Source organism: Glycine soja, chromosome 4 (genome assembly GCF_004193775.1).
Source record: "Glycine soja cultivar W05 chromosome 4, ASM419377v2, whole genome shotgun sequence".
Classification (NCBI taxonomy): domain Eukaryota; kingdom Viridiplantae; phylum Streptophyta; class Magnoliopsida; order Fabales; family Fabaceae; genus Glycine; species Glycine soja.
This window is the reverse complement of record NC_041005.1, coordinates 4,187,782-4,203,937: the sequence shown is the minus strand read 5'-3', so window position 1 is coordinate 4,203,937 and position 16,156 is coordinate 4,187,782. Positions and strand designations below refer to the sequence as shown.

Here is a 16,156-nt window from a genome sequence, read left to right as displayed (position 1 = left end):
ATTTAAATAGTATTTGTTACTCAATACACCATAAAAAAAACTTTGATATTATCATAAAAATAATACTATCTCGATCTGTTCTAAAATAAGTATTATATTTTTTAAAAAAAATTTCTAAATAAGTATAACATTTGATTTTTTAATGTAATATTAATTATTTTTTTTATTAATATTCCTAAAAAATGTTACTTTAGTTTTTGAATTTAATATCAATATTATTCTATTTTATTTATTTAATAAATTTGGTTTTATAAAATTATCATTTAATTTTATCTATTTATTAATTTTTCTAATCTTTATAAAATAACTTAGAACTACATTTATCTTGAGAATGAAAAAATAATCAATGGATGAATTTTTTTTATCTGAATGGTGACCACGAGTGCCGCTTCCGCACACAAAGGCTAGGTTTTTTCATGTTTTTTTTTTCAAATAAAAGGCTAGTTTTTTTTTCCCTCTTCATAAGTTTCTTTTGAAATCTATTCTGTGAGGTATGATCATAAACTAAATATGAGTCCTTTTTTGATTTTTAACTTGTGAGAAACTAATCTTTTTACTAAACTCAATATATCATAAATAAAGAAGAGTTAAAACTTAAAAGATTATTGGCTTAGATATGGAATTATAATTAAAAGTATCATTTTATTCTACAGATTATTTCGACAAAAGAAAATTAATTAGATATAAAATAAGAAACTTTCCACAACTTTGGTTAAAAAAAAACTTAAAAGGTTGAGAAGTACTTTTAGTTCACTATTGCACATTGCGTTCGATCCACTCAGCCACGTCATATATATATTCCCATTCCCACTGATTTCAGAATCCACTCATCCAATCACTCAACAAACTTTGCGTAGAAGAAAGTCACAAGAAACCAAGTCCAAGGTGTAAATTTAAACCACTTCCACACCCTTGTCGTCTAAGATATATATTACTGGTATTAGTGTATGTTTATTTTTTATTAGGTACCTCTCTACTTGCATTGCCATTCACTGTCTCCTCGTTTAAAACCTGTGCACATTTCAAAAGTTCAACATACAATATAATCAATACAGTTTTTCCGGCAACTTGTTTCATTATATAATCCTCTTAATATTTTATACAAATATTAAACTTTAATCTTTTAAGAGAAAAAAAGTCTTTCATAACGATTTAATTTAATTTAATCATAACACTTCAATCCAAGAAATTGTAATTAGATTTTTGCTTTGAAGGGTCTGTGATGGATTGGGTGATCACTCATGTAATGTTCATTTAAAGACCTCTACTCTAGCATGATGTAGTTACAAAAAAATGTTCTTACTAGAAAAATTTTAGTACGTGAAAAACTTTGACCATCAAAATGAAGGTAGTTGTTATTACATTTCTTTGTTGGTATAGTGATCAAAGATGGATCCTCTCTTGTTAGTGTCCAATCAATGGGTATTAGCCTTGGCATGAGCTTCCGAGGTGGCTTTATGTTATTGGCTACTATTCCCAACCTGGGGCTCCCTGCCTGAAGGGGAACGTATCGCAGTGGAGTAACTCCATTTTTAAGACCCTCCGATAATTATGTCATGGGCGTGGGACTGGCTCTGCGCGTTCACCCCATCTCACCAGCAGGCCAAGCTTAATTTCTTGACTTTTATCTATAATTACTACTAATTAAACCATCTATTTATTGATATACGTTAAGATATTTGTTGAAGAAGAAATTAGGTAAAAATAATGAGATTTACCATATTATTTATTGTTTATTTCTTTACTTTTTTATCTATTTTTTTTTATTTTTTTCCTAACTAAAACACCTTTTGGTTTCTATTTCATTTAAGAGACTCAAGCTTAACACCTTTAAGATTAACAACTTGTATAAAAAAAGATTAACAACTTGTTAATATCTAATTTCATATTAATGCGACACATATGTATTTTTTTTTCAACATTAGATCACGTTTATTAATACAGAACTTAAAAAATGGCCGATAAGTAAGAAATTCAAAGATGTTGAGACTGATTTTTAAAATTAAAATGATGATGAAGAGATTGAAATGATTATTTACTTTTCGTTTCACCCCCAAAATATCCGGTGCCCCTAAACAACGGTAAATTGCATGGCCACGCGCCCTCGTCTTCATAGTATCTATCTACTATCAAGTAATAATTCATTGGTGGTCTTGGTCCTGGTCCTTGCTAAAGTGTAACAACCACTACGACTATATATATATATATAGTTAAAGAAAAAACTCATGTCTACCTAGAATATGGCTATGCTGTGCATCTTGTCAAACATTAATATTTAGAGCTAATAAAAAATAAGGCAAGGGTGGTTTTATGGAGGGATCAGTACACTTTAACAGAAAAAAAAGTCGAATCTCTTTGTTTGACGAATCCAAATTGCGTAACACATACATATGAAACCAAGCATTCAATTAAGATTCCGATACTTACAAAGTTTCCCCTCATCGGAGTTTAATCGTTGCAGTATACACTTCTGTTCGATCTTTATAATTATAGCGATTATGTTTTTCATATAAAAAAAAATCCGTACCAGTAATTTTGTTGATATTAAATATACATATTTTAGACAGAGAATTTTATTATTTATAATAAAGATATTTAACTTAAATATGATTATTTTTAATGAAAAAAACATATGATACACTGGTATGTAAAAAAAAAAAAAAATCTAACTAAAAAAAGGAGTGAGAAAAAGGTAAGTGAAATTATGATAATTACGTTGCGTCTGGATGTATAGTTGAAGTAGATGAAAATGATAGAAAAGAATGGCATATAAGGGCGCGTGGGGTAGAGTGGAGTGGTGGCAGCGATTGTAGAAAAAAAAAAAAAAGAAACAGTAGTTTGTGATGAAAGCAAGCACGATTTGTCCTCTTGGATTTATAAAATAAAAACTCCCTCAAAGTCGGTTCCACAGTTTCAGAGTCTCTTTCTTCTTCTAGTAGTGCACCAGCAACAACTACAGTGAAGAGTGAGGAGGGGATGCAAGGCATAGGGATAGGGTGCTGCTCAAACGACGTCGTAGGGCAGCTGGAGCTAAGTCCCACTATGAGCAACTCCTCTTCCTCGCTATCGATGGAGCTGGACGAGTCCCCCGAGAGCCGAATCCAACGGCTGATATCGGAGCACCCCGTCATCATCTTCACCCGATCCTCCTGCTGCATGTGCCACGTCATGAAGAAGCTCCTCGCCACCATCGGCGTCCACCCCACCGTCATCGAATTGGACGACCACGAGATCGCCTCCCTCCCCCTCCCCGACACCACCGCCCCCGCCGCCTTCATCGGCGGCACATGCATCGGCGGCCTCGAATCCCTCGTCGCCCTCCACGTCAGCGGCCACCTCATCCCCAAACTCGTCCAAGTCGGCGCTCTCTGGGTATGAACTATGCATATCAATATATTCCTCCCCTTGATTAATTTTTATATATATGATACGCTAAGCTATTGCTAGCTACCCTATCTGTCTAGTATTATTGTTCCAAAAGAAGAACATTACTAATTGTATAATTTAGGGTTGTGAAATCCCAATTTGTGTTATTGAAACTAGTTTGGCAGAATTTAGGTGAGTGATCACGAATCTGGTTTGACTTGCCGTTTACGGATCAGAGGTGACACGTGTAAAGGAATGACATCCATGACCAGCGGGTGAGGGTGGTAATAATAACGTCAACTTTGGCCTCAACGCGCTATACTGAGTAGATTGCTCTTGTCCGTAGATTGGGTCCCATTCACAATTATTATGCAATCGGGACCGTAGATAGGGCAGTCGCTTTGTCAGTTTGCTTCGGGAATCCTAAGCTTATCTATTCCTCCATCTCCTCTTCCCCCTTTTACTTGTATGTAAATTCATTAATTTCCGGGTTAGAATTATGGCACTTTGTTTTATGCTAGTTTCACTTTCATCGTTATCTTCATTTTCCTCTTGTTTTTTTTGGTTTCAATGAGAATAAATGTATCATAATGGCAAATATTATCTGGTTTGGATTGGGTGGGTGGGACCGTAAGAAACAGTAACACCACCGTGCCCTACCAAGTGAAGGTTGGAATAGAAACTTATTTGACAAAGGCATGCACCCCCAATTATTGCAAACAAACTTACTATACGTTGATGCAATTCTACACGCCTCTCTTTTCTTTTTCCTTCTGGTGCGCTACCTTGGTGTTTTTTTTTTCCTAGAATGAACTTAAATGGAATGGAAAAGATTCTTTTTCCTTCTGGTGCTGGCTTAGGTATTGTTTGGTAGATTGTATTTAAATAAGTTAAAATAAAAATTTTAAAATTAAATAGAGAATAAAAATATATTTTTTTTTGTTTCTCTTTCATCTCTGTCAAACTGAGGGTTAGCTCGGCCCCCTAAATACACACTCTATTCTGAAATTCCTTGCTGTCCTCGTGAAATCAATTAATATGCTACTTTAACCCCCAAATTCATTAGATTATTTTTTTATTATCAGCCAGAACCATTTACATAGATGAAATCCTTAGTTAAAAGTCTGGAAACCCGCGAAGTCGTAAGTAAATAAATGAAATCCTTAGTTAAACATATTGACATGCTTTAGAAAAGAGAAGACTTGTAAGAAGAATTCAATTTTTTGTCAACTTAAAAGGAAATTAATTTTTAACTATAGGTTAAAAGATACTTTGATACACACGAAAACACGGAATCGTGCTTCTTATTATTCTCCTATTATCTTTGGTGATGAAATATTCCCTTATTATCTTTAGGCTTTTTTTTTTTTTTTTACTGCATCGGTATAAATAGCCTTTTCTTTTAAAACAAAATCTTTGTTTTAATTTTTACTTTCGCCAAAACCCCGCCTACATTAAAAATTAATTAGTTAAGGGAATAACCATACATTAGACGAAATTATCGTTTCATTGGTTTTGTTTGATCAACTCGAACAAAAGTAACAAAAAAAAGAAGCATGAATGGATTCAAAGCTAAAACATTGGTAAGAATAATCGTATCAAATTATTGACATCATGCCAAGAGGTGCGTCATGGTATCCTTCTTGCCTTCACCGCCATAAACCTAACTAAGCTTCGGTCTCAACTTCCAAGTTTAAAACACATGAGACTTTCATCAGCATTTAGTAAGAATCACCATTGCACTAGCCATGCCAACTCAGCTACAAACTACAAATCAAAGGGAAACCAAAAATTATTAGTTGTAGTACCTAGAACTAGAAGCGAGCTTTCATCCTTTTTTCAAAGTATATGAAGTAACAAATTGTAGATTGGTGGAGATTTATTGATTGATAAGCATATATATATATATATATAGCATCAATGAACCTGGACAACAGCATGAAGAGATGTTTTTAGAATGTGGATATAAGTCTAACTCAATATTAAAAAGGTTTATAGAGTGAAAATTGTCATATACTTATAAATACAATTTTAGTCATATCACTAGTGTGAGATCTTTAACCCATAGTTTTTCAAAACTAGTTATTAATATATATTCTGGAGAAAAAAGTACTACGGAAACAAATTGTTTAGGAAATTTTAATTAAAATGTGTGTGTGCATGTGGTGTGGGGGTGGGGGATTAAAAATCATCAATAGCTCAGCATAGCACAACATGATATTGGGATGTATTAAACAGAGGCTACAAATTTAAGAAAACAAACAAAGCGTGGCAGGATCTATTCCCAATTAAGGAAAACAAAGGAGGTATAGATGTGATAATTAAGGGTAAGTGTCCTAAATCCTAACCCCACAATTCCCACCACGCGATTATGTGACCCAATTATTTCTCCTTTGAGTTGGGAAAAGACAGAAGATGATGACATCAACAACATCAACCACAGCTGCAACTAACAACAGCGACAATCCAAGAGTGAGTGAGTGCGTCTTTCACTTTCTAATTTTTTGGCTTTCTATAATACAAAATCAGACGTGGCAAGCATGGCGTGGTTTTTAATTTAAAAAAATGGCGGATCTTATTAGAATCTTAGAGCCTCACGTAAGCACAATGATTCCATTTCCGAACACAAGTATGGAATTTGACGATTCACATTATTCAAGATATCATTCAAGGTTTTAAAATGCAAGTATGCTTATAATGCACATATAAACACAATTGGGCAGCCGACGTGAAAATAACAATTGGCTTTGCACGTTTGCTTTAGGCAGCAGAAGTCATAATCAAATGCTCCATAATGCTTGGGCTTTTAGGCATTGCACTCTCTTCTTAAAACATAGTTCAACATCAAGAAGTCTCTTTAAATATTTTATGGTTACGAACGTAACACCAGGACATATATAAACACGATTTTTCTTTTTAACAAAGAGGAGTGATATTTATTTCATTCTTTATTCATGTATAGACTCTTGATGGAATTCCTACCTCTCCCTTATACTTTTTCATTTCATTTTGTCTGTGTATGGGTAAATATAATCACGATGATCACCTGGAAAACCTTCTTGTTAATTTTAATATACATTTCATTCTTTATCGCTTTGCCTTTTATATTGATATACTTTATGGTACGGAATAATTCTGCATGAATGAGTACGAAATCTAGCTACATGTTTATACATTATTGGATAAATATTAAATTAAAAAATAAAAAATTTGACGGAAATAAGAAGTAACCTTAGATGTAGTGTTCGTGCGACATAAATTAATAATATAGATAAATACCATGAAGACTTAAGTTTTAAAGCAAACTACACAGTATCCCCTGTGTTTTTTGGAGTAACAAGAATACATGGTGTAATGTATTTCAAACAACTAAGGAAGGTTTTTTTTTTTTTTTTTTTTTTTTTTTTTTTTTTTTGTAGGGTTAAAAAGAAATTGATATCATGTACAACTTAAAAAAATCATAGGAGATATCGGTATAATTTACTCCAAGTTTCATAACAAAACAAAAAGTTAATTCCTAAAATTTACTCCACCTTTTAGAGATATACCAAAGCTGATTGTTTTTAAAATAAAACTGATCATTGAATCATAAGTTTAAGGCTTATGGTTCAACTCTGATTGAATTAATATAAATAAAATAATAAAAAAATCAAATAATACATAATATAATATTAAATAAACATAACATCATAAAAAATTATTCTGTCAATATATTTTAATTAAATTCTTTATTTTAATATCCATTTTTAATATTTAATATTAATTTTATCGTGAGATTTTTTAGAAAAAAAAACCAAAAAAAAAAAACCAAGCGCATGATTTTGCTTATGGAAATTTTGTGCTTATCAAAATTGTAATTATCGAAATTTTGGGCTTGAGGAAAATATCCCCAATTCTCAAAAGGTTAGGGGATTTTCATAACTCTGCTTCCAAAGCAATTTATGGCTTTGTTCTTAATGTTTCACTCAGGGAGTGTTTGGTTTAATTTCCTTTGGTGAATTTGATAGAAAATTTAAAAAGTTGATATAAATTTCATACTTATACACTCTGCTTTAATTAAAATATTTCATTTTTTTTTTACTTTTATCCGTCTTTCATTTCTTTAAATCAAATGATTTCTTAGTTATGTTTGCAATCTGTGTGCATTGTAGATGTATCAGATGCCTTTAACAACTTTATGCTATTTTTTATTATTTTAGAGGCTTCTTGCCACTTTAATAATTTTAGGGTAATCTCACTTTGGTTACGTCATTTTGTCTTTGTTGCTTCTTGGGCTTGTTTGGAGTCATGCGACTTGCTGGATTAAAGAGTTGTAATGCCGTATCCGTCTACCCATATACTTTTCGGTAAGTGATAAAAGAGGTTTAAGTACCAAAGAGTCCTTATAATTTCTTTAATGTTCAAACGAGCTCTTTGTAGTTTAGAAACTCACATTCCATCTCCTTTTAGTTTTGACTAAATTACAACTTAATAAGAAAGTGTTTAAATTAACAATTTCAAGCGAAAAGATATAATCATCTTTGCTATTATGTCTATAAGTCATTTCATTTGATTGAGCTCCTATCAACTTGTTTCGACTTAGAATAATAAGTTCATGAATTTAGTCTTACTTCATCATCGAAAAATAAAAAAGATCTTTATATCTAAATTTTATTAAGACATAATTCATTTCTTTTTGAGTGTGAAACATTGTCAAAATAAACTATCCAACAAACATTAACTCTATGTGAAAAGAAGGTGATTTAGCTGCATCTTCTAGTACAATTATCTTGTTACGACTTCACTCTAGTCACCAGTCTTGCCTTTGCCATCCCCCTGCTTACGGTTAAGGTAATGACTTTAGGCATGGCTACTGCACTCAAACAATGAAGCAAACAATTAAAGAGTGAAAAACAGAGGCTTATGGGGAGAGAAACAAATCCTATGTTTCAAAACGATGTAAAATTCAAACAAATTTCCATCAAGTAAAAGGGATCGAATGTTAATATTGTCTACCATAAAGATTAAAGTATTAAAAACAAAAAGTTCATTATCATTAATCATTTTCGAAATACACATAATGAAGTTTTGATTAAGTATTTGTTTATGCAATTCAATAAAATATGTTTCATACTAAACATCAGGATTTTTCACAGTTATATAATTTAACATGATTAACTAATACACCTCTTGCTCCCAATCATTTTCTATGTGAAAGTTAATAAAATTATACTAAATTTCTATCATAGAGCTAGTTTGAGCAACTCTTTCAAAAAACATTAAGAGGACATTAACTTTTATAGAAGTTAATTAGTAAAACAGATTGTACATTTCTTAACCACGCGCACAAGGTCTTAATTTAGCCATAGGGATAAAATAATGAACAACATAGAGGTGATTGAGTCTCTTTATGCTTGACATTTTTGAGTTGCAATTTAGTGAAAATCACAAGAAGTTGAAACGAAAATTTATAAATTATAGAGTTAATTTTAACATTAAGTTAGCCATAAGGGATTTTTTGGTATTTTACCCTTAAACCTACGACTTCATGCTCCTATCCAATCCAATTGCCTTCTGCCCTGCTATTTTCGAGCCACATACGTGTCGTTGCTCTCACTTTGGAGTTTAACACTTTACGCCACTTACAAGGCTTTTTCGTTCTTATTTCACCAATTCTTGGCTTAAAAATTGTTTGTTAACCTTTTCGCAAAGGTGGCTTTGTGTTGCCTTTGACAGCTTTATGTTATTCTTCACTATTTTAGTGGCTTCTTGTGAGTTTAATAATTTTAGGCTATTCTAACTCTGATTACGTTATGCACACACTTGTGTGCTAATTTAGTATTTAAGACATCCTTTTGGCAGTAAGTGTCCTCGCGCGTTACACCTTGCATTTGAAAAAATTAGACAACAAAAGATCAATTTTCTTTTGTTACCAATAAAAATCCCCTTTCATCATATCTGATTTCTGATCTTCCATCGTCTTAAAAGATACAAAGGAAAATTAGTAATAGCAAAGCCACAAAATCAATGGCCTTAGCGTTGGAATGCCAATAAAGACACATTTACTAATGAACTGTAATGGAGCTCATTTGTGCTTTTACAAAATTATCCTAAGCCTCAAGATTTGCAACATGTTGACGTATTGAAGTTGAGTCTCCGGTGTCAAAATGAAATCAATGAACGTTGGTGCTGTTAAATTTTCCCCCAGTTCATAAATTTCTTAACCTCATCGTACAAGACTAAGATAGCTGCTGCTCCTGTGCTCCTAAACACATTAGAAACTGCACCACGGTAAAATGAAGCCAACCCCTCTGTCCTATAGATCTTCCTCCAGCAGTCCAAGGTGCTGTTGTACACTGGCTGTTCCATGCCAGATTGCATCATCATCCTCCTACGAACCGTGTCTAGTGGATAAGATATCAACCCGGCAGAGGTTGTGACTGCCTGAGCTACCACCCAACGCTTCCACAACGCCAACTCAGGTTTTGATTCTTCAGACATGATCTCTTTCATGGTATCAAAGCCTCCAAAATAAAGGCCCCTGTGTACCACCATCCCATGTAGAGATGCAGGAAGGCCCCGGTAGATCCCCCAAATGCCATCCTTGTGGAATATGGTAGCCAAGAAATGGTAAATGCCTCGAAATTGGCGCACGTCTGTCCTTCCAATGTCAGCAGCAAGGCGCGTGTGTGCTATATCAAGGGGGTATACCAACACAAGCGTTGTACAGCCGGCTGCAGCGCCCGCAGCAAAATTAGCAGTGGCACCTGGCAAAAGATTGTCACTAGAGTTTCCACCTCTTAACATGCTTTTGTATAGATCCTGTTGAAAAAAATAGTTCATCTATCAATATCAAGACAGCATTAACTGTAACATTACATATTAAGCTTCAATTATAATCTTTCATCAGTTGTATGAGTGAATGATGACAGGCAGAAGAAAGAAAAGAAATACACATTGTAATATGCCAACACGGAAATAAACTTTTTTTTAAAAAAATATTGTGCCTTGTTCCATTGAATGCATAGATGGTGAAGTTGTTCTGTCAGTCATTCTCTATTCAATACCTTTGTCTGAACCACACAAAACGTGGTTGCAAAACAGCAAAAAGACATAAAAGGATCACATGGAGAAAGGAGCAAAACTAACAAAGATACACTACCAAGATTGTTACAACTGTTCTTTGGAAATTTAATTACTAACCTTGATTTTAGGTTGTAATAGCTGGGTTGGTATTTTTAGCACTTAATTGCACTCCATGTATTCATCTCAACCCTAGGTTAGGACACGAAAAACACAATTGTAAAGCCCACATTTTCATTCATACGTTAATAATGGGACTGGCCATCTTCTAGGCAAAAAAAACACAAGATACATCTTTTGCCACATTCACATCACAGTAGTCACATTGTTACTAATGCATTGCTTTAAATGAGAATCTATGCTTAAATCCTTTGTTTTATATTTCTGATAAAAACATTGCTGTCATTTGAAACCTCTATAAATGCATTAATTAGGAAGCTACATCATTGTCTTCAACAAGAGCAGAAAATGCTTATTTGGTTAGAAAATTCTGATATTTCTTCAGTCAGAAAAATTTCAGGATATTTTCACAAAAATCTGCCTGACTGAACAGTGCCTGTGTTTAGCATCCGAAGAAGCAAATTTCTTCAGTCTCAGACACCTAGCCCAGGATTCTTCAATTCCCTTTTCTCCCTTTGGACATGACTTTAGTTTTACCCTATTTTCTTTCACAAAATAATTTCATTAAATAAAATAAAAGATAGAAAAGGGAAGAGACTTGAATCAAATTACTATGATCTTTGTTTTTGGTCAGCAAATTACTATGATCTTAAAACAGTCTAATTATCTCATCTCAAGTTGTACTGAAACATTCCATTAATTTTGCTCAAAACAATGTCAGACACAGTAAATTAGTAATATAAAACTATAGACCAATCATCCTTATTTGAGTGGAAATTAATTATCCGGAGAGGTAAAGGAAATCCTAACCATCAAGGAATCACAATCCCAAACTAAATAAATAATGGATGAATTTGTCATCACAAGTTCAAACTCAATGCATTTAAGTATCTATGTCCCTACTTTTTAGTGTCTAGATCAAATTCCTATAGAACAACTGGTCGATGAATCAATTAATTTATTGATAAGTATTTTTAATATATTATATTATAAAATAAACATATTGATACATACATGTATATCCACACCATGCATTTGTGAAAGAAATCTTACTCCCACCAAAGACTGAAAAAGGGTTTCTAATAAACATGAAAAAAGAAAAGACAAAATCTTCATTAAAAAATTCTGGTCAGTGAGTAATTTATATCTCAATACTAAAAATGCAGAAAGTCAAACATCTATTACCATATCATGAAATTTAAGAAAAAGCCAATGAAAAGTCCAGTCTATAAAAGTACAGAGAAAGAGGTGTATTCATTAAAACTGGACAGTCCTAGATAATATCCAAAAGGCAGGGGAGGTAGGAAAAGACACATCTTAAAAAAAAAAAGAAGTAATGTAGTACCATGAAAATAAGGTGCAGCACATAAAAAAGATTCCATTCTACTTCTTACTCTCTCTTTACGGAGTAAGGCCAGACTTCTGCAGAGCAATAGGGAAAGAACTACAATAGCAACAATCAGCCTTGATATTGCAGTAGCAAAAAAATAGAAAAAGGAATTGCAAGAACAAACTGAAGAAAAGGAAGTCCCCTTCTCATATTTAATGAGTGAAAGGTGTGCATACTAGCACTGTTTCTAGAGTAATTATTCATTATGAAAACAGGTATTTGTCAAAATCCATTTGTACATTATACAAGGAGAACATTGTGGCCTGGAAAACATTTGCCAGTCAGGATCTGCAATTTGAGAGATTTTGCTCCTGGATATAGGTATGAAGTGTTTGGAGTAATAAATGATGGAACAATACTAGGCAAGGAGGGTATATGGATGGCAGAAAAAAGCAAAAACAAAAAAAGAACAGTAAATGAGGAACAGTTAACTTGATGGATGAGACAAATCTGCTAATTGATAGAGGAAAGCAAAAATTATGCTTATAGTTATGGACTATGGAGGTAAATTACAGTTTTACAAGAATCATGGCTAAGCATTGCTCTATATGATTTAGGCATTGCTTTAAATAAAATTTAAATGTTTAAATAGGACGAATATTAAAATATATAAACCCAAAAAAATAAATGGAGGGGTACACCGAGTCAACTGAAAGATACAGTATATCTTGCACACCAATTTAAAGTTTAAAGGCTCTGATTAAGAAACAGGTTGCTACACATTCAAGACTTCCAGAAACTGATTAGATTCAATTATGATTATATAGTTAAAGAGGCCAAGGCCTTATAAACCCACACCAGAATCTCATACTTCCAATGTGAGACTTAAGTCGCTATCACCATCAATGAAAGCTCTATGACCAATCCATAGGAACCTTAGGAGAAGTACACCACAAAAGGTAGACATTATAGTTAGAGAGCCCAAGGCCTTATCAGCCCCACACATGAATCCCATACTTTTAATGTGGGACTCAAGTTTCATACCTTACAAGTGGATCCTAACATACCATCAAGAAATATAAGTTCTAAATGGTTGCAAAACGTGCATTGCTAGGTAATTTCCATTTCCATGAAACATATATTATACAACCAAAAACATAATATCATAATAAAATGCAGACAAAAGGTAAAAATACTAAATTAACTGCAATTTTCCTTGAGTAATACACCAAATAATTCCATAAAGTTACATGCATCATCAATCAGTCTAACCTCCAAAATTATAAAAATGCCATTTTAGTCCTTGAAATTACAGAAAAAGAATTAAAATGATATTTTTGTAATTTAAAATTGTCAGGTGTCTGAAATTTCAGAGACTAATTTGGTTTATTTTCAGAATCTCAGATGATATTTGACTGCAAATACTCGCAAGACACAAAATAATAGGATAAACTAAGGCAACCGAAGGCTACAATTCCTCCAAAGTTAAGAATACCAGTTCAACTCTCAAACGATGGTCAAACGAATAAATTCAGTAATTAGCGGACACAACAAATGAAGGAATCTGATTTTGGTGCATAACGAGAGAGGCAAAAGAAAAGAAAATAGAAAAGAAGAGAGGAAGGGTAACAACCTTGAGAGAGAAATTGAGAGCGACAGAAGGATAGTAACGAATAACACTGCTGCCATTGCCTCTCCACAAAGAGAGAATGCCTTCTTCCCTGACCGTACGGGCTATGCAATCCAACATGCCCTTGAATCTGCGACGCCCACTCGCCACAATCGCCAAGTTGCTCTCTTGGGTCTGCAACAATAGCTTCGCCCTCTCAATTGGGGCCACAATCGTGTGCACCACACCACCCATCACCGCCCCAGCCATCAGATCGCGCTGAAAGCTCTTCAACCCACTATTCAATCTTCTCCTTTCTGGGTCATCATCATCCGCTGCGCTCATCCTTTTTTCGCTGCTACGGTGCTTCCTTCTCTTCAATTCACAAACTTGGCTCAAAAGGGAACATGCCCATCATGCAAACCCAATCCAGCGCAATTTATTTATTTCACTTTCAAACCATCGAGCTTCTCCGCTTTTGTGGAATTGCGTTAATTTTCTGCGAGTGAGAGAAAAAAGAAAGGAAAAACACGGAACGATGAAAAGATGCTTCATTTCTAAACGTGGTGATGGCGTGGTTGGTGAAGGAAAAAACAAAAAATCGTTGGTTATTCTATTATGACTTTCCGGTCGGAGCTGTTATAGACAACAGATAGTTTTGTTCTATACTATTCTTTCGCTAGATTTATCCACCTGTAATTTACCATCTTCAGACTCTCGGATTTTTACATTATTACCGGAGTAATTAGTTTTTGTTTACCTAAATGGGTAAGTTGGGTTTTGAAAACACGACTTTCAATCTCATATTTCTTTGGATTACCTTAATGTTAGTATGTAATATTTATTAGTTTTGTAATTGACAAAACTAACTGAACATTCTTAATGAGATTTTTCATTCAAATAATATTTTTAAGCATAAAATTTAAATTTAAAATCTTCATTAAAAGAAATTAAACTTAATATTTTCCTACCGATGACTTTAAATTTGATATTTCAAAACTCGAGTTTGTATTTCTTTAATTATATTTCTAATTTAATTTTATTGAATTCATAACTTTTAACTTAAGTCGTGAATTATAATACGATTTTGTCCTTTTTATCTTTTTAATTTTTAAAATAATAAAAATATCAAAGCCGTGTACTTGTGTTTGTCAAAATGATTATATATTAAAAAAAACTAAAATCATTTACTAGAACACGACTTGATAAAAGTAAAAGAACAAAAAAAAATTGAAGTCTGATTTAAATACACGTCTTCATCATTTTTTTCTTTCTAAAAAACAAGTAAAAGTCTCACTTCATTATACAATTTCATTAATTTTTTTAAAAAAATAAAAGTAGAAGTCTCATTTCAATAAACGATTTTACCATTTTTTTTTAAAAAGTAATCCGTGTTTAAAAATATAATTAAAATTAGAAAAAAGTAAAATAAGTCATATTTTAACACAACTTCTTTATTTAAAGTCATTTTATAAAACATGACTTACCCATATTTGTAACTTTTTAAAAATTTCTTAAAAAACTTACCTGTCATATATATATATATATATATATATATATATATATATATATATATATATATATATATATATATATATATATATATATATATAAACTTAGACCCAAGAAATTGAAGAAACATTTCAATTTTCAATTCAAATTTTTTAAGTGGTTCAAAGCTTATAAATTTGTAACTTTATAAGTTTTGGCCAACTTATGAATTTTAGCTAATTTATTGTCATAGTCGGATCACAGCCGAATGACGAAAAATAATTAGAAGAGTCCTTATCATAGTTTATTAAGAAAAACTATAAAAAAACCATTTAAAAAAAAAATCTCAAAACCAGATTTTGTATTCAGGAGTTGATTACGGGAAGGTATTAACATTCTATACCGTCCGTCTTAAGACGGTTACCTCTAATTAAATGTATAAATTTAAATAATTTAAAAAATTATTTATTTTACCTCTTAAAATCGAACAAAAAGAGTATATTTGTTTATGTTTTATTTATTGTTATTTTAACCAGAGAAATTTTAATTAAAAAAGGAAATTTGACATTATGTAAAAGAGGAATTCTTATTTTTTTATCTTATCAAAATATATATATATATATATATATATATATATATATATATATATATATATATATATATATGCTTGACAGGAGTGAAAATTTTTTATCATTTTTATTTTTTTTAGTTTAAAAGTTTGCATGATAATCAAGTCAAAAACACATCCAAAGTAATTATTACAAAAATATCTTATTATATATTTAATTTTTTTTACTTAAAATCATTCATAATGAATTTTGCAATAATCAAATTGGAAGTGAATCCAAATGACTATTACTAAACCTTTATATATTATTATTATAAACCATTCTGAAGTTTCAACTTCTATGTCATCTAATTTTTACTTCAACTAATTTTGCTAGTACTGCACACAAACACGTAATGACCAAAATAAGAAAAGCTTCAGTTTAGTAACATTTAAATATTATAAAGTAACATGATAACAAAAAAAGTGATATGAGAATAAAGTGAAGAAAATAAACAAAGAAATGATAGCGAAAGAAAGAGCAACGGGAGTGACCCACACAAGGAAGAGATCAAAAGCTTAACCAGAAAATATATAAAACTGGAAATCGCAAAAGAAGTGGCAATGATCA

At 32.1% G+C, this 16,156-nt stretch overlaps 2 protein-coding genes across 3 annotated transcripts; one reads left to right on the top strand and one right to left on the bottom strand.

Moving 5' to 3' along the window:
- The first annotated feature begins 2,790 nt into the window (after positions 1-2,790).
- LOC114408826 (glutaredoxin-C6-like) lies at positions 2,791-4,061 on the top strand. Of its 2 annotated transcripts, XM_028372001.1 has the most exons (2): positions 2,791-3,372; positions 3,544-4,061. In XM_028372001.1, the coding sequence occupies exons 1-2, from the start codon at positions 2,977-2,979 to the stop codon at positions 3,556-3,558; spliced, it is 411 nt and encodes a 136-aa protein (XP_028227802.1). In that variant the 5' UTR covers positions 2,791-2,976; the 3' UTR covers positions 3,559-4,061. The 2 variants fall into 2 exon arrangements, with proteins under 2 accessions (XP_028227802.1, XP_028227803.1); XM_028372002.1 differs by having other exon boundaries at positions 2,792-4,061.
- A 5,184-nt stretch (positions 4,062-9,245) lies between these two features.
- On the bottom strand, positions 9,246-14,108 carry LOC114408825 (probable ADP,ATP carrier protein At5g56450). Its single transcript, XM_028372000.1, has 2 exons — positions 13,512-14,108; positions 9,246-10,167 (listed from the first exon to the last, which is right to left on the bottom strand). The coding sequence occupies exons 1-2, from the start codon at positions 13,830-13,832 to the stop codon at positions 9,538-9,540; spliced, it is 951 nt and encodes a 316-aa protein (XP_028227801.1). The 5' UTR covers positions 13,833-14,108; the 3' UTR covers positions 9,246-9,537.
- Between the last annotated feature and the right edge of the window lie 2,048 nt (positions 14,109-16,156).